The 23579-nt window shown below is 38.3% G+C and overlaps 1 protein-coding gene across 1 annotated transcript in view; it reads right to left on the bottom strand.

The window, feature by feature from the left end:
• The window catches only part of Cpne8 (copine 8), a 183722-nt gene that overhangs the window by 76549 nt on the left and 83594 nt on the right, over positions 1–23579 (bottom strand). The window contains exon 7 of the mRNA XM_075960372.1: positions 14502–14565. Coding sequence (XP_075816487.1) covers positions 14502–14565 — 64 coding nt within the window. The remainder of the gene's footprint in view (positions 1–14501; positions 14566–23579) is intronic.

A 23579-nucleotide genomic window follows, 5' to 3' on the forward strand; every position in this document is an offset into this window, starting at 1 on the left:
CAATTGACAATAAGTGAGACAACTTCAAGGTTTTAATGTCATACAAGAGTCAGTGTCTTTGGTTACATACATTATTGCAACCACTGATCACTTGGGATATGTTTAATGATCATCTATTACATGGGATGTTTTTAGTAAGCCCTTATTACAATCTAGTTGGGAGAAATGGGTTATTATAAAGCAGCAAAGCACAATATCTGAAAACTAAAATCATTTCTTTGGTGTTTGGGTTCAAGAGAAATAAAGCATCTTTCTTTGTGTGTGCAACATAATTGACATCTGTAACTATTCCAGACTAATCATTATAATCGATTGGTTTACCCAGGCACGTATACTCTAAGTAATTTCAAAGGACTATCTGGCTCTCATACTAAGGAAGTTAAACACTATTAAATTGAGCAGACTGAGTATTTTTAGTGGTAGAAAATGTATAGTTATTTAAACTTCAAATCAATACTCTGAGAATTTATAGTGTGTGTGTTTGTGTGTGTGTGTGAAATTCATTCACGAGCCCCAAATCTACACGACTCCTGTCCTTCCTCTTCTAACCTCTTTTTGTCCCTCCTCTCCTCTCAAATTCATGATCTCTTCCTCAGTTACTGTTACAAGTAAATACGCATGTGTGTATGTATAAGTACATATGCCCCTGTGCGTATATAACTTACTGAAACTTTTAGCACTATTAATATGCACACATGTCCAGGGCTGACCAATTGAGAATAGAGAAGTATGTGGGAGCTCATCCCAAGGGGAAAATGATTCTCCGTCTCTCGGCAGTCATTGGGAGCCTCTAGTTCTCATCTAGCAAGGGACTACGTGGAATTTCCACCACCCATACTGGCAAGTCAACAGATTTTATCAGTATACCAGATCTGTTCATGTCACCATACCATTGGAATTCCATGTTAGCATTTTCTCTGTCACATCTAAGAGACACTATGTAGTAGCAGGTGACCAAAATCTCTCCCTCCTACAATATTTCCATCCACTCTTCTCCAATTCTTCTTGAGCTTCATTAAGTGTAGGGGTTGTGTTTCTGATGTATCATTTGGTGTTGAGTACCACACAGTCTCTTATTCTCTGCATTTGATTAGTTATGTATCTCTTTAACAGTCTCTGCTGCAAAACGAAGCGTCTTTGATGAGACTTAAGAGTTACAGTTATCCAGAAGCATAAGGGTAAGTATTTAGAATATAACTAGAAATCATATTACTTTAAAAAAATGGTAGAAGTAGGTTGTTTAGGTCCTATGACCTCTCCAGTCATGAAAAATTGGAAAGGGTTCAGTATTGCAATTCCGTCATATTAAGATAGCCCGAAGTGCAATTAGACAGCTCTTGGTTAACCCCAAGATAAAGTGACAATATTGCAATATTGTGGAAATGTTGCTTGTTTAGTTATTGCTGCGGTTCCTGGGTTTACAGCTGCGTAGGATGATTGTTTTTCTACTTTGGCGGCTGAATACTATGGGATGGGAGCTAACTTTTGAGAGACTTATAGGACAGTTCCAACTCAAATCCTCCAAGACCTGTGTCCAAAGTTAGTAGGATATTTTACCTTCCTGTCCTGGGAGGCAAGTAAGGACAATGATAATGTCCTATATTGCTTTGGGAGATTCTTCTACTTCTCTAACAAACAGCTCAAGAGGAGGTTTTATGCGCCTGGCACTAGGGGTCTTGTCACAGTGCAAGGATCTTGGGGAAAGTACCACTCCATATGGCATAAATAAGCCAAACATACATACAAATGCATATGAATAAATACATATGCAAGCTTGTATAATAATGTGATTCCCTATGACATTTTTCATACTTAGTAAACTTGTAAAATAAAGATTCCCTATGGTTTTTTCATACGTACATAAACTTGTAAAATAATGATTCCCTATGGCTTTTTCAAACACTCTTGGTGTTATTTCCTTCCTTCCTCCCTCAAGCCCTGAATTAAGCTTCCTTCCCATTTGCTAGTAAAAATCCTCATTTTTTTTTTTACAGTATCCTGCTAATAAGCCTGTCTCCTACTATCCTCTTTCCTAGAGCTACATTTCCCCTCCCCTCTCCTTTATCCCGTGCTCCCTTTCTATTTTCCTGGCTTCTTCAGATACTTTAGGTTATATAAGCAAGCACAGCTGAAGATCTGGAGCAAGGATCTACAAATGAGACAGAGAAGCTGACCTTTATCTTTCAGGATCTGGGTTATACAACTCAGTATTTTTCAATTGTGCCCATTCACCTGAAAATCCACGACTGATTATTTACAGATGAATATAGTTCAATTATGCATATGTATCACATTTTCATTATACATTTGTGGGTTGAATGACATTGGGCTTTTTCTATTTCCTTGCTATTGTGGATGAAGCATAATGAACATTGCTGTACAAGTATCTGTGGAGTAGGGTGCGTAGTACTTAATGAACATTCTGCTTTTAGTTTTTAAGAATGCACTATGTTGATTTCCAGCCCATGTTGGGTGGTGTCATCCCTGGTCTGGTATGTATTTGGGATAGTTGTAGTTACGTGCACTCATGCTTGGGTCTTCAATTTTGTTTCATTGGTCTACATGTACTCTTCTGTGCCAAGGTCATTTGTTTTATTACTATAAGTAATATGACCTGAAATTTGGTATGGCAATGGCAATTCCTCCAGCATTGTTCTTTTGGCTCAGGATTGCTTTGGATTTTATGATATTTTTTCTACTTATGTGAAAAATGTCATGGGGATTTTGATTGGGATTGCATTGAATCTATACGCTGCTTTTGGTAGGATGTTCTTTTTCACAAAATTAATTCTACCAATCCATAAGCAAGAGGGAGGTCTTTCTATCTTCTAGTATCTTCCTGAATCTCTTTCTTCAGATATTTAAGGCTTTTATTACAAAGCTCTGTTACCTCATTGGTTAGGATAAATCCTAGGTATCTCTTTGTTGAAGCTGTTGTGAATGGGAGTGTTCCTGTGATCTCAGGGAGCCGGTTATCAGCATAAGGAAAAGATACTGAGTTTGTATCCTGTTACTTTGCTGAAAGTACTATACATAGTATCTGATGTAAATTTGGAGTTCTTATATGTACTATCATCTAAAAATAGGGATAATCTGATTTCTTTTTCTATTTGTAGCTGTTTAATTCCCTTCTCTTGTCATATTGCTCTAGCCAGGGGTTTAAGCATTATATAAAAAGTGAGTGAGTATTGTGTACATTCCTTACTTCAGTGGTGTTACTTCCAAGTTTTCTCTATTTTGTGATGATGTTAGTTAGGTGTTTGTCTCATACAGCCTTACCATGTTGAGTATGTTCCTCCCAGTCCTGTTCAAGGAACATTTACTGTGAAGACATGTTGTATTTTGCTAAAGACCTTTTCTAAATCTATTGATGTGATCATGTGATTTTTTTGTCTTTAAGTTCATTTATATGATTTATTACATTTTTGGATTTATATATGTTGAATTTTCCTGATATCTCTGCAATAAAGCTGACTTGATCATGGTGGATGATCTTTTTCAGTGTTTCTCAACCTGTGGGGCAGGATCCTTTAGGGGTCACATATCAAATATTCTGCATTTCAGATATTTATATTATGATTCATAACAGAAGCAAAATTTCAGTTATGAAGTAGAAACAAAATAATTTTACGGTTGGAGTCACCAAAACATGAGGAACTGTATTAAAAGTTCACAGCATTAGGAAGACTGAGAAGCACTGTTAAATGTTTGCCTGTATTTGGTTTTCAAGTATTTTATCGAAAAGTTTTGCATCTAAGGTCATTGCAGCTATAGGCCTCTAGTTTTCTTTTTTTCTTATGTCTTTACCTGGTCTTTTTATTAGAGTAATACTTCACAGAAGGAGTTTGGAAATGCTCCCTCTCTCTTCCTTCCTTTCTCTTTCCTTCCTTCCTTTTCTCCCTCCCTCCCTCCCTCCCTCCCTCCCTCCCTCCCTCCCTCCCTCCCTTCCTTCCTTCCTCCCTTTGTCTCTTTTTTGCTTCTTTCCTTCCTTTTTGTTTTTTTTGAAAAGTGATTTAGTGAGTATTATTTGTAGTACTTTGAGATTCTAGTAGAAAACTGTTGTTGATCCATCTGGGCTAGGCCTTTTAAGTCAAAAGGATTTTGTGTCCTTTAATTTCCTCTGCTATGGGACTGTTTGGGTTGTTGATCTAAGAAGATCTGGGGTGGATGAATCTAGAAAATTTTTCATTTTGTTTAGAGTTTCTATGCTACCAGAGCATAGATTTTTGCTTTATAATATTCTGAAATTCTTTGGTGCCTATCCCTGTCTGTTGCTAATTCTTTTAATTTAGGCCTTCTCTTTCTTTTAATTAGTTGGGTCAAGGTTCTGTCAACCTTGTTGATTTTTTCCAAAGAACCAGCTCTGGACTGATTAGTAGAATGTGTATTTGTTGGTGTTTGGGTAGGATATTCTGTAGTTTTCTGTTAGGTACATTTGATGAGTGAGGCCACTTAATTCCAGCATCTCTCTTTATTTTGTGTCTAGATGGCTGGTCTGGGATATCAAAGTCATTTACTGTTATTGAGTTGGGATTAATATGTGTCTTGTAGTCTATTGGTATGCTTTTTATGAAATTGAATGTGCCTAATTTTAGTTCATGTATGTTTGGGATTGTAATATTTTCTTGATTAACTGGGACCTTGATCACAGTGAAGTGCCTGTTTTAATCTCTTCTGATTAATTTTTGTTTGAAAACTATTATGCCTGTTATTAAGATGGTAACGCTTGTTTTTGGGGCTCATTTACTTGAAGTACTTCTTCACTTCTTTTTCTACTATGGTTGTTTTATGTCCTTGAAGGTAAGGTGAGCATCTTGGAGGTAATAAAATGATAGATTTTTTTAGAACCTGGATTATAAATTACTTCAGGTTCTTCTAGCTGCTAAAGTTTCCATTGAGAAGTCTGAGAAGTCATCTGTTACCACATTCTAGGTGGAATCAATGTTGTGGGGTCCTTATTCTGATAATTTTTACAATGTATGTGACTTGTATCTTTACTGTTTTTTCTGTATATCTGACATTTTAACTATAATATTACATGGGGAGTTTCTTGTCTGGTACTCTTTGATTTGTATTCTGGCTGTTTCTTACATCTTTCCTGAATCGGAGGAAGTTTGATTCTATGATTCTACTGAAGAGCTGGTCTAGTCCATTGTCCCATGGTATTTCCTTTATGTATTCATGCAATTCATAGATCTTTCCATGGTATCCCAAAATTCTTGAATATTCTTTTTAGTACTTTTGCATGTTCTTTGCTTGAGTGGTCCAATTCCTCTGTTCCATAGTCAAGTCTTGACTTAAAAGGGGGGGGGTGTTCTATTTCTAACAACAGTGTTTCACTAGACTATAGCCAAGTGAACTGAGTAGGTTGGAAAATCTGTTGAAAGATGATGGGAGAGCAGAGCCATTGAATCAAATTTCACACTTTTATGTTGGACAGAGGTCCGATGCTACAAATATGACTAATTTTGCTAATTCTATTGGAGTGTTGATGGTGGATATGATGCCACTGAAGAAATTACTTCTTTAGTATTGTTAGAAGATACAACTAAATCAAAGGATTTACATAAAGTGGTAAAAACATGTTAAAGCAACTTATATTTCCATTGTCAATATATCTGATGCTGCTCCCATGTTAGCAGATAAAAGAGAGTGGCTTGTAAAATTGACAGAATATGATGCAATTGCTGTACAATACTCAAGCTTAATTGAGCATCATTGCATAGTACAACAAAAACATTCAGGCAGAAAAGTCTTAAAAATGTACAGAAACATGTAAGTCATCATCAACACTGAATTTCATAAAAACCAATGGATTAAACTCTCACCAATTCCAGAAATTCCTTACAAGTGTTGATGCTGACAATGATAACATCATATATTTGGGGGTTGTAAGATGCCTAGGTGGGGACCAAATATAGAAAATACTTAAGATTATAACAAATTAACAAATCATTTGAGGTTTGAGAACCAAAATTTATTTTGTTGCCAGAACTTGAGAATGAAAATTAATTTACCATGGCGTGCATTTTTAGTAGAGTAACCACTTATTTAAACGAATTAAACATGAGTCTTTTGCCATCTTTTTGACATTTTTTTGTTTGCTTGCTTTTGTTTTTTGTCTTTTTGAGACAAGGTTTCTCTGTAGCTTTGGTGCCTGAGTCTTTTAAAGGTAAAAAAAAAAAAAAAAAACTTTTTGAAGAAAATTTTCACAAGATAACAGTGTATAGATGAGAAAGAAATTATGACAAGTTCAAATTAAGGCAAACATTTTTAGGCATTTCATTATGTTGACTAAACACAGTCCCATGAACAACAGAAAAGATACTACTTGGATTGATTCCCTTAGCTTCCCGACGTCTAGGCTATGGCCTTTCCTTTGTACTAGCTGCCAATATCCAGGAACACTTTCTACAGGGTGCCCAATGGTCAAACTTGGTGGGGACACAGGTAGGTAATATTCATTCTTCTTCCTGTCATTCATTACTATTTCTCCAGGCTTACCCTCAGTTGCATAACAGTCTGTCATCAGGTGTCCCTCCTCACACACTACCTCCATTCCCCAAGAATTCCACCTCTTGGTGTAGATACAACTTAGCTCTTTCCTGCTGACCCTCTCAGCTTTCTTTTCTATTACATTTCCGTTCTGCTCTATCAATCATCAATACTCAGAAACACATTCTACCAAGGACTCAAAGAAGCCAAACTGGGCTGGGACTTAGGTAGGCGATTCTCACTGTCCTTCAGTTTCTACATTACGCTATAACCAGACTTACTCTTAGCTCTACATCATCCTGATTTCTGCAGCCCCAACACCATTCCCTGGAGACTCCAGCTCTTACTGGAGATCTAGAATCTCCCTGGCCCTTTCATTCCTGTCTCAGCGAATTTATTTTTTGTCCTATTGTCCCCTGCATTCAGGAGTCCCTCCTCTCCCTCCTCCTACCACACCTCTACTCCCTGGGGAATTGACCACTTGGTACATGGACCCATTACCTCCAGCTTATTCCCATAGCCCAACTCATCTTTTCCTTCTAGCCCATCTCCATTCTATTATGCCATCTAAAGACCTGTGGAAGTACTCTCCATAGAGATGCCATAGCCATCTCACTAGCCTGGTATCCAGAAAGGGCATCAAATACCCACCCAATAAGACAAGAACAGCTATCAATGGCTAGAAACACCTCAGCACTAAAAACTACAGAAGCCTAGACTCCAGCCCAAAAACATATACATGGACAGGCAAGACAATAGGCCTCACAAGAACCCAGATACCTACACAATACATTCTGAGAAATGCAATATCGGTGAGGCACAAGACAAGGACTTCAAAGTAGCAATTAAGATAGATCCAAAGACCTCAGCAAGTATATGAACTAACCCCTTAGTGAGGACCATGAAAACACAAAGAAATAGCTGAAGGAAATACTGAATGCAATTCAAGACATGATGATTGAATTTAGCAAAGAAAAATAATCACTAAAAAACCTCAAACTGAAATTAAACCTGAAATAAAAAATTTATAAAGTCATACAAATACCCCAGAAGTAGGCTTTGCCAACTACAAGACACAGAAGTGATAATCTCAGGTGTTAAAGACAGGATAGAATAAATGGAAGCCTCAGTCAAAAGAGTGTGAAATCTAAAAATATCCAGGCACAAACAATCTAGTAAATCCAGGGCATTAAATAAAGACCAAGTCTAAAAATAATAAGAGTAATGAGAAGAAACCCAGGTCAAAGACATTTTCAACAAAAATCACAGGATATAAATTTCCCAATTCATATAAGGAGGTGACTATCGTGGTATAAAGAGCAGACAGAACATCAAATAGACAGTACTAGAAAAAAATTCCTCATGACACATAATAATAAAAACACTAATCATATAGAACAAAGAAAAGATATTAAAAATTGCAAGGGGAAAAGGCCAAGTAGTATATAAAGGCAAGTCAACTAAGATAACAGTTGATATCGCAATGAAGACTCTGAAATCCAGAAGGATCTAGATGGATATTGTACAATCTCTGAGAGACAAAAATGTCAGCCCCGACTAGTTAATCTAACAAAACTATCAATCAGAATAGACTGAGAAAAATAAACATTGCAAAATAAAACCAGAGCAATGTTTATCTACCAATACAGCTCTACTGAAGGTACTAGAAACAAAACTTCTTTGTGAAGATGTTAAATGCACCCAATATGATACAAGAAATAAATAATGTCAGAACAATAAAACAAAAAAGGAGGAAACTCCATGAAAACAAAATAACAGGAATCAATAAACACTTCTCATTTAAACACCAAATATTAATGATTTCAAATACTCAATAAAAAGCTACAAACTAACAGATTGAATTAAAAATCAGAATCTAGTTTTCTGTTACATCCAAAGAAGATAGCTTATCATCATGGGTAGATATCACCTCAAGGTAAAAGGTTGGGAAAGGTATTCCAAGCTAACTAACCCAAGAAACAAGCAGGTGTAACTTTTTTAATATTTAATAAAGTAGACTTAAAACCAAAACAAGTCAAAATAGATAGGGAAGGACACCACATTCTCATCAAATGAAAACCAACAAAGAGGATATTGCATTCCTAAACATGTCTGTTCCAAACACAGGGCACCCAGTTCATAAAAGGAAGACTACTATAATTAAAACCACATATGAGCCCATACAAAATGGTAGTAGGTTACTTAAGACCCTACTCTTGATTACATTCAGGTCACCTAGACAGAAAATAGAGAAATGCTGGAAGAACATGATGTAATAAATCAAATAGACTTAGCAGATAATTATAGACCACTTCACTAAAACACAATAGAATTTACCTTCTTTTTAGCACCTCATGGAACTTTCTCCAAAACGGACCACATACTAAGAAATAAAGTGAGTCTCAAGAGATGCAAGGAAATAAAAATAATGTCCTGTATCCCATCTGACCACCACACGTTTTATCTGGATATCAACAGCAGAAACAACAAGACAACTCACAAATTCAGGGAAACTGAATACCTCACTACTGGATGAAAAATGGGTCAAAGTAAAGATCAAGTGGAAAATTTAAAACATTTTAGAATTGAAAACACAACATATCCAAACCTAAGGGACATGGTTAAGGCAGTTCAAAGAGGAGTGTTCATAGCAACTAAGTGTCTATGTCAAAAAAAAATTGGGGAGATCTCATAATAGTAATTTAGCAGTGCACCTGAAAGCTCTAGAATAACAAGAAGAAATAACACCCCAAAGAAGTAGATGACAACTTAGGGGCTAAAATCAATTAAATATAAACAAAACAAGCAAACAAACCAACAACAAAAACATAAGAAATCAATAAAGAGTTGGTTCTTTGAGAAAATCAAGAAAATTGTCAAACCATTAGTTAAATTAACTAAAAAACACAAAGATTTAAGTTAGTAAAATTAGAGACGACAAGCAAGACATTACTTTACAGTAGACACTGAAGAAATCCAGAGAATCATGAGGATATTTTTAAAACTCTTTGTTCCACCTAATTAAAAAACCTAATAGAAACAGATGAATTTCTTGATATATACAACCTGCCTTAGTCAATCAAGATCAAATAAACAATTTAAACACACCCATAACTGCTTATGAAATAGAATCAGTTATTGATAGTTTCACAACGAAATCCCAGGGTCAGATGGATTGAGTGCAAAATTCTTCCAGACCACCTAAGAAGATTTCACATATAAATAGAAAAATTCTCAATACATATTGGCAAATCAAATCTAGGAACACATCAAAAAGACTATTTACAAAAAAAAAAAGATTATTTACCAGAGTGAAGTTGGCTAAATCCCAGAGATGCAGGGATGATTCAACATATGCAAATCATTATACATAGCTGCCAATTAAACAGACTTGAAAACGAAAACAAAACAGACAACAAATGTACAGGGCAAAAAAAGACTTTTGAAAAAAAATCCAAGTCCCCTTCATAATAAAAGTCCTGAAAAGATGAGGGATACAAGCAACATACCACAACCTAATAAAGACAACTCATAGCAAGTCCACAGCCAACATCGACATAAAGCAATTCTTCTGAATTGAATAGAAGCAATTTGCCAAATCAGGAATAAGATAAGGATGTCCACTCTCTTCATGCATATTCAACATAGTCTTAGCTAGAGTATAAAGACAACTGAAGGAGATTGAAGGGATGCAAACAGGAAAGGAAGAAGTCAAAGTATCTTTAATTGAAGATGATTTCATAGTATACATAAGTGACCCTAAAACTACACCAGGAAACTTCTATGGCTGGTAAAAACTTTCAGCAAAGAAATAGTGCCTTCCACAATTGTCTCAAAAAACCCCAGTATTTTCAGATAATTCTAAACGAGCAAGTAAATGACAAACATGCATATACATCTTTGTGTATATCAACAACAACAACAAAATTTATGATCTTAAAAAAATTTGAAGGAGTCATCAGAATCTGAAAAGATACTCATGCTCAAGGATCAGTAAGATTAATATTGTGAAAACGTGAAAAAGGCCATCCTAGCAAAAGCAAATACTGGTTCAATGCAGTCTCCATTGAAATTCTAACAAAATTCTTCACAGAAATCGAAAGGATGATTTAAAGCTTCATACGGAAACACACACATTAAATAAATATGTATCCCAGGACAGCTAACACAATTCTGATTGATAAAAGTATTCTTGGAAGTATAGTAATTAAAAACAACATGCTGTTGGCATAAAAATAGATATGTTCATCAATGGAACTGAACGAAGATCCAGGCATAAATTCACAATCTTATAAATACCTGATTTTTTAAAATAAAGAATCTGTCAAAACTGAATGACTGAATGTAGAAGAAAGTCAAAAGATCCTTACTTATCACCCTACACAAAATTCAACTCCAAATGGATCAAAGATTTCAAAATAAGGATATATTGAATCTGATAGAAAAGAACATGGGAAGTAGCCTTGAACTCATTAGCATGGAAGATTTTCTGAACAGGGCAATTTAATGGGACTTCATGAAGCTAAAAAACCTTCTGTATGGCAAACAACACTATCATTCAAGCAAATTAGCAGGCTAGAAAATGGAAAAAGATCTTTACAAATTTTGTATCTGCTAGAGGCTTACTATCTAAAATACAAAAAGAACCAAGAATGCCAAGAAAACATATGAGCAGATTAAATATGGGGTGCAGAACTCAGCAGAGAGTTCTCAAAAGATGAAACACAGATGACTGAGCAGCATTTTAAATGTTAATCATTTCTCAGTTATCATGGAAACACAAAATAAAATTACTTTGAGATGTCATATTATCTTTTTCAGAATGGCCTGGATAACACAAACAAATGGCAGCTCTTGCTGGCTAGGATGTGGGGAAGAGTGGCACTTATATTCACTGTTCCTGGGCATGCAAACTTGTATAGCCACATAGGAATCAGTGTGGCAGTTACTCAGTAATCTGGAAAATGATCTGCCTCAAGACCCAGCTATACTATCACTGGACAAATACACAAAAGATTTTATATCCAACTCAGAGATACTTGCTCATAAATGTTCATTGTTGCTTTTTGCATAATTCCAGTTCAGAAACTCAAACAGTCTACACGTGCACCAACTGATACGTGGGCAATGACTACATGTTATATTTATACAATGGAATGTTATTTAGCTATTAAAAATAAAATTATAAAATCTGTAGGCACATGGGTGGAGCCAGAAAATGTCATCCTGAGTGAAGTAAGACAGACTCAAAAAGAAAAATACTATCATGTTTTTTCTCTTCTGCAGATGTTAGCTTCTAAATCTTCAATATGTGTGCTACAATTCATATGACCATGAGGTTAGGTACATATTAGGGGACAATGAGGGAAGAGATCTCCTATGGAGGGAGAAATAAAATACATCATTATTAAGAGACAGGCAAGAAACTGGAATGGGAGAATTTAGAAGAGGATTGAAGAGAGGAATAAGGGAGAAGAGAATATGGGAAGAAACATCTAAGAGCAAAACCGACTTAAGGGGTCATAGAAATCTGCTTCTGAAGAAATTTCTTAACATATATACATATGTGTGTGTTCACATATATATTCACATGAGCGTGAAAGAAGCATAAATGAAATCACCAAATAATGGGAAAGAGAATGCCTAAACTCAACATCTTATGCCACCAAATAAAATATCCACTGCCAGGAATGAATTACATCTCATTGAGTTGCTGGCCAATGGGGACCATGGAAACTCCCAAACATCACAGACTATTGCCAAGGCTGTTGGTTGCTCTCCAGAACCGATGATAATGCCCTATTACCAAATATAAAATTTGAACATGGAGAAATTGAGCTGGCATCTGATTGGAGGCTTCACCCCTACTGACTAGCATTCATGATACTAAAATACACAATGCTGTGGGATTAGCCAAGCACTCTCTGACTGGATTTAAGGCTCATTCATATAAAACCATCCCTAATACTGCCAGGGTAAACAAGAACCTGAGACAGGTTGGGCCATAACCCTAGGGGAAAACAAATACTATTGTTCTACTACAGGAACATAGGAACAAAATGACTCTCAGTGATATTCTGCTATACCCATAATTCGGTGCCTTGCTCAGCCATCATCAGAGCTACTCTCTCCTGCAGCAGATGGGAACTAACGCAGAGAGAGACCCACAAGTGGACAATGTTCAATTCGTACTCTCTTGTAAAGGAAAAATTAGACTTCTTCAGTGTAGTCCCTACTGGGTATACTAACTATACTAAAACCAGGCATTATGCCCAGCAGCGGATGGTCAACAAAAAATAAAACCAGTGGTAATTTTGTAGAATTTTTGTTTTTATCTCTTTGTTTGGGACAATTTTTGTCCTTATAGTCATTGCTTGTACATTTGGTTTCCAATGTTTTGGTTTTGTGGGTTTAGGTGTGTGTGTGTGTGTGTGTGTGTGTGTGTGTGTGTGTGCGCGCGCGCGCGTGCGTGCGCTGTATGCACATGTATTTGAGTTCCTTGTTTTATTTGTTTATTTTTGTTTTTTAAAGAGAAAGAGAAAGAGAGAAAGGGCATGGAGTTTCTATTTACATTAACCAAGAAATGGAAATGCCCTGAATGACCATCAGTTATGAATGGACAATAGGAATGCAGTATACTTATAAAATGAATTATTATTATTATTCCTTTTGGTTTTTTTGAGACAGGGTTTCTCTGTAGATTTGGAGCCTGTCCTGGAACTAGCTCTCGTAGACCAGACTGGCCTCAAACTCACAGAGGTCCGCCTGCTTATGCTTCCCAAGTGCTGGGATTAAAGGAATGTGCCACCACTGCCCAGCTAAAACATGAAATATTATTCAGCTGCTAGGAAAAATGAAACTATTATATCTGTAGGCAAATTGAGTGGAACTTAAAATATTCATTCTGAGTGAGGTAACAGACACCCAAAAAAGACAAATGTCATGTACTTTCTCTCATCTGAGGATGCTAACATTGACTCTTCAGATATATGTGCTTTATTTGCAATACCCATCTCGGTCAGGAAATTACCAAGAGACCATGAGGAGGACCTTTCAAGGGATGCGAGCTAGAATATGTTGTGAAGAGCTGTAACAGTGAATATTGGGACAGGAAGAGTTAATGGGGTGGAGCTAGTGGAGGGAATATGGAAGAGGACATCCAACCGTGAAGATCTTTCATAACAGTTATACTTCAACATTCTTAAAATGTACAACATACACCTGTATAAAAAGACTTCAAATGAAATTGTCACACTAGACACAGTAGGATCTATTATTATAACCATAGATTACTGCATGGCTCAAACCTCATTTCTGAAGGAAATTCCTTTCTGAAGGAAATGGAGACTAGCGCAGAGACTGTAACTGGTCAAGGTGCAGAGAATGAGCGATTACAGAGTTCTCAGCCCGCCATGAAGCATCTGTGCCATGCTCTTCCCCCCGCCCCAGGCTCAGGTATCAGTGTGGAAGATAGGACAAACATTCTAAGAGCCAGACGTGGTAGAAGACTACAAGGAAGCCGCTTTCCGGACACAGCAGGCCAGTTTCCGTGTGAACTCACAGTAGTGTGACAGCATGCACAGGACTTAGTCAAGCTCAAGGCAAATAAAATCTCAGCTGAGAGATGGGGAATTGGCACAAACTCTCAACCCTTTGCTGAGGAATTAGAGCAACGATAGCTGTGGGGACAGTGACAGCCATTGTGTTACGATGTGACTACTGGAATGTCCAGCATTTACTGGAATATTATTATCACTCTGTTATGTACTCCAGAGGATGGCCACATCACTGAAAGTATAAAGACAGCACAAACTGGACTGGATGCTTTATGGGTTTGACTTTTGTTTTCTATTTTTAAAGTGGACATAGCACTGGATGTGTAAAGAAGAGGATGTGGATCAGGAAAACTTGAGAAATGGAGTGAATATGATATTGTCCATACAATATCAAAAAACAGTAAAATGTTTTAAATACAAATAATTTTAAAGAAGAAAATATTTACTTACCCTGCAGCAATTTAGCTCCTCTGCCGTTAATATAATTGTGCCACACTTCCTGCCTGGGATTCCTCTACAACAATAAGGTCACAAATTAGCCCATTTAGATTTAAACGAATATATGTTTATTTCATATAATCACATAAAGAGCCTATTACTATTACTGAGGTCTTCCCCTGCAGAGTGCATTCCTAGCTTCACCATTTAGCTTGTCCTCAGATCCACATTCATTCCCAAATTAAGGGAATCTCTTAACATCATGAACAATATGTCAGGCTTCTGTCTGAGAATCTTCAGGTCCCTCTTGTTGTCTAACATACAAATAACAACATAATGTAATACAGCAAAGCTTTTTCTCACAAACATCAGAAGACCCAATTTCCAGCATCTCTCCCCACATTCATCAAACAGTGATTCACTTGTCCTTGTCTCCTTTGCCTGCTCATTCCCAGGTCAATATGTCGCAGCTGGTCTGTTACGACTCTTGCTTCAAGCTGCCTAGACCCTTCAGCAAAGTTCCATTTACTGGAATATCATTATCACTCTGTTATGTACTATTAAAGACTGAACCATAAGAATTAGCATATAATTATTCCAAAATTCTTTTAAGAAACAATTTTTATGCTTTTTCTTCCAAACTGTTAAGTTCTATAAAAGCAATATCGACATAAAGTTTTGTCAACCCATAGTTTACATGTACCCAGTGCTCAATACACACAACCGAGGATAAAGTACATAAAGTCAATTTAGCAAAACAAAATCTCTATCGAACTGTCTCTCTATAGTTCTTTATTTTATTTATGCTCGTATACTTTTAAAGGACACCGATAATATAGGTATACTATGTTAGGAATACATGGGATGTATTCACAGTTCCTGTTATGGTTTGGAGAAATGTTCCTCCAAAGTCCAGTGGCTATAGGTTTGATCCACACACTACTGGGAGGTGCTTTTAGAGCTGGGAGGTGGAAAGAGCAAAGGTCATTAAGAGTTCAAAAAGAATAGTGGCACCAGCATCTCTTGAGTCTCTCCTAGCTGGAGAGATACAGGTTGGAGGTGAAGGCTGCCTTGATACGACAATTCCACCTCCACTGTCTCTTGTTGCCAGAAGCCCAGAACCAAGATCTTAGATTGGAATCTCCAGAGCTGCATGCCAAAAGAAACCTTGTCTTTTTATAAAGTAATTGCATCTGCTATTTTGACATGCAGCTGATCTACACAGTTCTCCGCCTGCAAGGAAAGAGAGCGGAATCCTTGCCAATCCTCCAGAAGGCATCGCAGGGCTCTAATGGTGTGTTCTATGTCAAACCATACAGCCGAGATCCTTCTGTGCATCCTAAGAATGGCACAGGTAGACTCAGCCAAAGCATGGTTTATGTATGCCCTGGACAGTACAAGTCATTTCTCATAATCATGGTATATGTGCAACCAATTGGAGTCGTATTATCTTTATGGGGAAAATGCAAGGAAATGGGCAGTTAAAATCTCAGGATTTGTGAAAATATCAAAATAGGTTATATTCACTCTGAATCTGTGCCTTCTTCCTATTGGCCAAAGGGGGGGGGGGACGACTTAAGGAGTAGACCTCTCCAGCTTCTTCCAACAAAGGTATCTCAGTGCACAAGACTTAGAAGGATATCAGTCTCTCACTTGCGGGCCATGTCTTCTCACCAGCAGTGTTTCTAGTTACTGAAAACCTTGGTGGCTCTCCTGCTATGTCATAGGCACAGGCTCCTGCCCAGATCCTCCCTGGATGAGCCACGTTTATAGTTTGGCTCCAGCTGAGATAACTGAGTGACCTGGCAGTCACAGGCTGTAGTCCAGGAGCCTTTGGCGTGGTGGGAAGTGAAGAAGATACACAACGAAAGGATATTTTAACATTATGGTGAAATGTGCTCATGAGAATCACAGCCCTGTGACTGGACACCAGGAGTCAGTGGTGGCTTTGAAATGTATTTTGTGATATTTGTATCACATGCTGAAGATTATTGAGAGGTGCGTGGCCATACCTTCGGTCTTCTTGCTCACACTTGCCTGATATTGAGCATTTACTTAGTATTGCCTATTCGAGCAGAATGAGTTTCTCATCTCAACAAATCTGTTTAAAACAGTCTATTGCTTTTGTTTTCTTGTTTTTAAACGTGTTATTCAAAATTCCCCCATTCTTCATGTACTCCTAGAGTTAAGGGTTACTTTCAGACAACTAACTTAAAATAGTAACACCCACTTCCCGCTAGCAAAATATGCTTTAGTTTCCTCATGCTTTTAAAATGAATTCCCACCAACACAAATCGTTCAAATAGCATTCACTGCTGATTAGCTCTGTAGATCAAACTCTCAGTGGGGTTGGGTAGGCACTCGGCCTACAGTTCCTCATAGCAGAAGCACCATGTCAGGCTAGCAGGCTGCACATTACCCTCAAGCCTGGCATGGCTGACCTCCATGACTGTGTATCTGTGATTTCATCTTCTGCCTTCATCACCTGCTCTCAAGGGTCCATGTGATGGCACTCAATGTAGTCAGTTCATACCTTGCACTCAGCAATGTATTGTGATTTTGACTTCCTATGCAGATGCCCCGCCCCCTTACCACATGTAAAGCAGCATCACTATGGATGTGATACCATACCAAAAAAGTCACAGGAGACAAGTTCCTCCATTCATACGATACATGTACTACACTCATGGTAATAACACATATGTGTGCTACATGCATAGTATATGCATACTATACAGTTACAGCACCCATGGTACAGCCATACTACAACTGTTCTCCATATGCAGTATACACAAAGCTCTGGATATACAAAGGTCACAAGACAAAATACTCCATCCTATACTGCACACTCTGTGACTCCATAACTTTATTCACATGCATTTTAGTATTGTTATTTATTGGTTTTTATTGAGCTCTACATCTTCTCTGCTCCCCTCCCCGCTTCTCCCCTCCTCTTTATCTCTCTCCTAAGGTCCCCAAGCTCCCAATATGCTTGGGAGATCTTGTCTTTTTCTACTTCTGATGTAGATTAGATCTGTGTACATCTCTCTTAGCGTCCTCATTATTATTGTTATTTAAGCAGCTCATTTTAAACCAACTGACAGTTACCTTTAGCAAGCTACCTAATCACTTTGAAACTCAGAGTCTTCACTTGACAGCTCAAAGTACTTGTGTAATTTTAAATATCGTATGTCTACTAATAATGGTGCAGAATAGGCTGTACATCTCAGTGGTAAGTGCTTGCCTCTCATGTGCAAGGGCCTGAGTTCAAACCCCACTCAGTACCATCAAACAATAAAAGCCAAACCAAATCAAAGCACAGGCCAAATGCCCAATACATTATAGTTTTATTATAGAATTAGTATTTATTATTATTTTACCTTTTTTATTATGTATTATTTTAAATTGCCTGTTAATTCCAAATGTGGAATTGACATAGAAAATGTTAAGTCCAGATAATGTAAGATCGCAGTGGGAAACTCACTCTTCTTTTTAACTTAGGGCATGGCACTGAATTATCTACGGCCTCACCTCATCTGGTGAATATTTCCATTGTGAGGAAGATAGATAGACTCAACGGACACACGTATAATGAAGTATCTTTCTGCAACAGAATGCCATGTACAGTGAATATGTGTAATGGATTTGTAAAGTAGTTGCTACATACTGAAGTCTGCACTGTGCTAGAGTGGTTAGAGTGTGAGAAGCAATGCTAAGTACTAAGGCCTAGTAGGAGAGAAAGCTTGTTACAGAGTTATTCTCGCCGAGGCTAAGAATGAGTGAGAAGTGAAAAAGATATGCAGTGAAGGAGTATTGATGACAGAAGGGTCAAACATGCTCATGATAGTCAGAGCCCTATGGTCAGACACCAGGAGTCAGTGGTGGCTCTGAGACCTAAAGATCCCACAAGGGCTGTGAACTGATTAGAACTTCAGTGATTACAAGCCTTTAGTTATTTCAAGCCTGGAGCCAAATTACCTCCAGCTCTCATAGGGTCCCTTTATAGCACTCCATTCCTTACCCACCTCAGAGTCTGACCTAACATCCTGATTATCAGATCAGATAAATCCTTTGGAAATGGACCCACCAACCCTAAGGCTAAGGGTGTGTAATCAGATAACATTTGGGGTCTCTAACAGGTCTCCCTGCCTAGCTCTAACCTGCCTAGCTGATGCTCCTAACAATGTACTTTAAAAGGGCCTTGATATTTTTCAATTTTTTTTATTTTGAAACATTCTTATTTTACATACCAATCCCAATTCCCTCTCCTTCCCATCCTCCCACTTTTCTGCCTTCCCTCGGCCCTATCTCCCATTCACTCCTCAAAGAGGATGAGGCCTCCCATGGGGAGTCAACAAGTCCATCACGTCACAGGAGCAAGGTATCCTTCCAAAAGGCCAGTTCATGCCATAGGGATAAATACTGGTTCCACTGCTAGTGGCCCCATGGACTGCCCAAGCCACACAACTGTCACCCATATTCAACAGGCCTGGTTCAGTCCTATGCAGGTTCCCCCACTGTCAGTTCAGAGTTAATGAGCTCCTACTAGCTCAGGTCAGCTGTTTCCATGGGTTTCCCCGTCATGGTCTTGACCCCTTTGCTCACATTATCGCTTCTCCGTCTTTACATACAACTGGACTTGAGGAGCTTGGCCCAGTGTTTAGTTAGCTGTGGGTCTCTGCATCTGCTCCCATCAGTTGCTGGATGAAGGTTCTATGACGACAGGGTAGTCACCAATCTGATTACAGGGGAAGGGCAATTCAAGCACCCTCTCCACCATTGCCTAGCTTCTTAGCTAGGGTCATCCCTGTGGATTCCTGGGAATATCCCTAGTACCAGGTTTCTCGTTAACCCCTTAATGGTCCCTTCTATCAAGATTATCTCTTTCCTTGTTCTCCTTCTCTCTCCTTCCCACAACTAGGCCTTCCAGATCTCTCATGCCCCCCTCCTTTCCTTTCCTTCCACCCTTCCCTTTCCCCATACACTCCCAGTTTACTCAGGAGATCTTGTCTCTTTCCCTTTCCTAGGGAGATTCATGTATGTCTCTCTTAGGGATTTTACAGCTTTGCTCTGTTACTATAAAAACTGAACGAAACTGTTACCATGTTGGAACATGGAGTGTGGGGTACTGGGGTGACATGAATCTGTATTCCTGGACCACAATTATCCATACATGACTCCAGAATAAACTGGCTTATTCTTTTTGAGGTAAAGGTGTGATCTGATGTAGGTAAAACCTGCTTGGATTTGCCCCAGGAATACAAGATGGCCAGACTACATGCTGTAAGAACAGAGACGGTAACTAGATGGGACTCATGGTACCCCATGGAAGATGGAGCCAGGCATAAAGACAAACGAAGAGTGAGATTCTAAGTAGACTGAAGGTAAAAAGGTGGGGCAGAGTGAGTCACAGGCTTGGTAAACCTCACGCTGTCATTTTGACCTTCTGCTGAGGCCCTGGAAGAAGTTGTGACATTCTAGACAGCTACCTCAGCCCTTTCCAGTCATGTGGCTCTGATTTCCTAGCTGTCAGATTACCAGGACAGTAAAAACAAGAAGCCCATAGGAGTAAAACTTGCCAGGCTGGAGAGATGGTTCAGCAGTCAGAACACTTTCAGCGCGAGCGTGAGAACCTGTTTCAAATGTCAGCACCCATGTAAAAAGCAGAGTTTGGCCTCTTGGCCCTGCTATGGAGATGGGAGGACTGCTGGGGTCCCACCGAACTCAAATTTCAGTAAGAGACCCTTTCTCAAGCGAATAAGGCAAAGATAGGATAAAACACTGGACTTCCCTGGTCTCCAAATATGCACACACACATCTGTACCTGCAGACATTTGCACACACATCACACACACACACACACACACACACACACACACACACACACACACACACATGCATGACCACTTATACGGGCACACATGCACACATAGCAATAGTCTATTGTTAAATAAATCTTCCTCCAGGAACCCCAGGTATGGAGAAGGGACTGAGAGGCCCTAGCATCAGCTAGAAAACTGGCCTGCTTCATAGTAAAGGTGTCCCACAGTTCTAAGAGCTTATTACTGATCACCCAACAAGGCATATTTTCTGGCTCTTGTCTCCTGTCTTCTAGAAAATTATAGCACTGCTACAAGCAAAATGGAAGGGCTACCCAGCTTGGAAAGACTGTAATAAATCCGATTTCTATTTCATTTCTATTTCCTATTTTCTTTTAGATTACACGGAAGCTAAATGGCATTCAACTTGACACCAGTGTGCCTAAAGAGACATGAAAATTACTGGTAAAACCAGATTGCCTCATTGAGCTCAGGGGTGAATGTACAGAGCTTTACAAAGGACACTGTGAGAAACTGCTGCTGCTGCTGCTGCTGCTGTACTCAGTGCACCTGCACTTAAAGACAGAACATAGAGGATACAAAATATGTACTGTCCACTGTGAGTAGTGTCTTATGAGATATGCCAGGCGAACCAACAGCACAAGCTTCCCCTGGCCCAGAGACCTCTGACATCCTTCTAAACAAACACAAACGCACATCCACTTAAAAGTCTCACAGATGAAAACACTCGAACGAAAAGAAACTTACTTATTGTGTATTGGAGTATTTTCTCCAAGAGTAATTATAGGATAAAGTACATCACTTCCCAAAATAAAAGAGCTTCCCAAATGCAACTTTTTAAAACTAGTGATGGATTTAATTTGTGATATATTTATTCTCCTCTGCAATATGCTATGTACTAACAAAGTTTCATTTCCAAAATTAAGGTAAATTGGTTAACAAAGTGAACAATTTGTACTCTTAAAATATCTCATATGCCAGACAACTGAAAGTAAAAACTTTGTTTAAAATTTGAACTATTGTCTTCACCAAAAAGTTCATCTGTCACCCTGAATATTTAATATTGGAACAAAATGGGATCTTGTTTTATAGGCATGGTGTCATTGTTAACACTGAAAAAAAGAAGGCAGCCATTGGAGTAGTAACGAATGGTAATTCTTTTTATGCTTAATAAATATTTATAATCTATAATCAATAGTATATATTTATAACCAACATTTATAACATAATCTATATTGATGGCAGGCTGAGAACTAGTCTAAACACCTTGTAGATTACAATGAATCCCAGAGTATCTCTGACCCCTAAAGGGCAGAGGAGTAACATAAAAATCTATAATAGTTAAGTGTGTCTCAACATTTTGAATCTTACTTACCATAAAAAGATAGCTTTTTCTAGAACATTAACTTTTTCTACTAATCTTGGATTCCTTTCTTTTAGAGTGGCCAGTTGTAATGAAATTTATCTAGATAAAGAGTTGACCTGAATAATGGTGTGCATTTGCTGAATCAAGGCTGTGGCTGAAGCTGGTGTAGATCGGTTTCCACAGCATTCCAGCCTTCAGGACCCCCAGCTTTGCCCCCACATCAGCAGGCAGCAACCAGGAGCGATCTCTACACTCCTTTGCCACTTGCCCTTTCTTCTATACTGAGCTCTCCAGACCAGGGGCTGGACAGCCCTTACAAAGGGTTCTATTACTAATTGTGTAAATCCTGTCCATGATCCTGATTATGTATTCTGTCTCACACAATCTTGTCTTGTACTTTTGACAATTGATCTATTATGAAAATCTTGCTGTGTATGCTTTGAGACAGATTGGCACTGACCTCTCAAAGCCAAATTGGTTTATTAATTCCTTTGATTACCAGAATGTTTTTTGTTTGTTTGTTTTTTAAGACAGGGTTTCTCTGTAGCTTTGGAGTCTGTCCTGGACCTAGCTCTTTTAGACAAGGCTGGCCTCATACTCACAGAGATCTGCCTGTCTCTGCCTCCTGAGTGCTGGATTAAGGGTGTGTGCCACCACCTCCCAGCTTCAGAATGGCGATTCTTAAACACCTCATATGTCAAAAGTATTTAAGATGTTATTTATGTGGCTTTGATGAGCTAGATTACCTATCTATTTATAGAAATATTAAGCTACTATTACTGAACTTACTCTCTGCCTTTATATTATAGTGATTCCATTTATAGCAAGGGTTTTATAATCTAAAACCTTCATCCCAACTCCTAAGAAACAAATGTAAGGCTCTTACATGCAGAACAAACAGAAGAGGTGTGTTTCACCAGAACAGAGTTTTCCCAGCATACTTTAGGTCCTGAGTTTGATTCCCAGCACCAGAGAATGTAAAATAAAATAAAATGCTTAGCAAGAAATGCATAGAAATCGATTACTCCACATTATTTACTTTCATAAACATATATTGAATTATTATTCTTCATAAGAATATACAGAAAACCTGTATAGTAACAGGGGTGTGATGTTTCTCTTTTTAAGGTTTTTGGCAATTGTTATTTGGGGATGGAATGGGAAAGATCTTGGCCTCCAGCTTGTGCTAAAAGAATGTTCTTGGTTTGCCCCAGCAAGCTACATGTGTCCCGCATCATGAAAGAAAGAAGAACCATAACCATTTACCCAGGATTTGAGCTTTTGCGCTTAAGAAAAACAACAGAGAATTTAGAAACAAACAAACAAGTAATCGAAGACGTTTACAAGGCAGGGAATGGACTTTAATATGAGGCTCAGAAAAAAATTGATGCCGCCAAGTATAACTGCAAGCTTATTTTTAAAACCACAACTGGATCCTTTTGCCCAAAGGGCTGAAAGCCTACATGAGAAGGGACTTTATTTAGAAATGCCAGTTGCCTGCACAGTTATCTGTGTTTGGAATCCTGCCTCAGACTGACTCAGTCTGAATTAAGATCTGATTGCACGGCTTCTGTGATTACAGAGCGCTTGATAGACACTGCTTTCAAAGCAGAGATCAGGAATTTGGGCATAGTGAAGGTTTTCCACTCACTGGGGTGTATTCTCAGAGACTGACTTCCCTTGACTGTACCTAGTTCTAGAATGACAGACACTGTGCCCCCGTGAAGACTGAATACACAGGGACCACGAAACAAACACACAAAAACTAACACCATATCTATGTCTCTTCCTGCAAGGACAATATGAGCCTTGGAGTGTCCACAAAGCTTGTGAGGGATGAGGTTGAGATCAGGCATTGCCCACTAGAAGTTACTCAATACTGTA

This window comes from Microtus pennsylvanicus, chromosome 2 (assembly GCF_037038515.1).
Source record: "Microtus pennsylvanicus isolate mMicPen1 chromosome 2, mMicPen1.hap1, whole genome shotgun sequence".
Classification (NCBI taxonomy): domain Eukaryota; kingdom Metazoa; phylum Chordata; class Mammalia; order Rodentia; family Cricetidae; genus Microtus; species Microtus pennsylvanicus.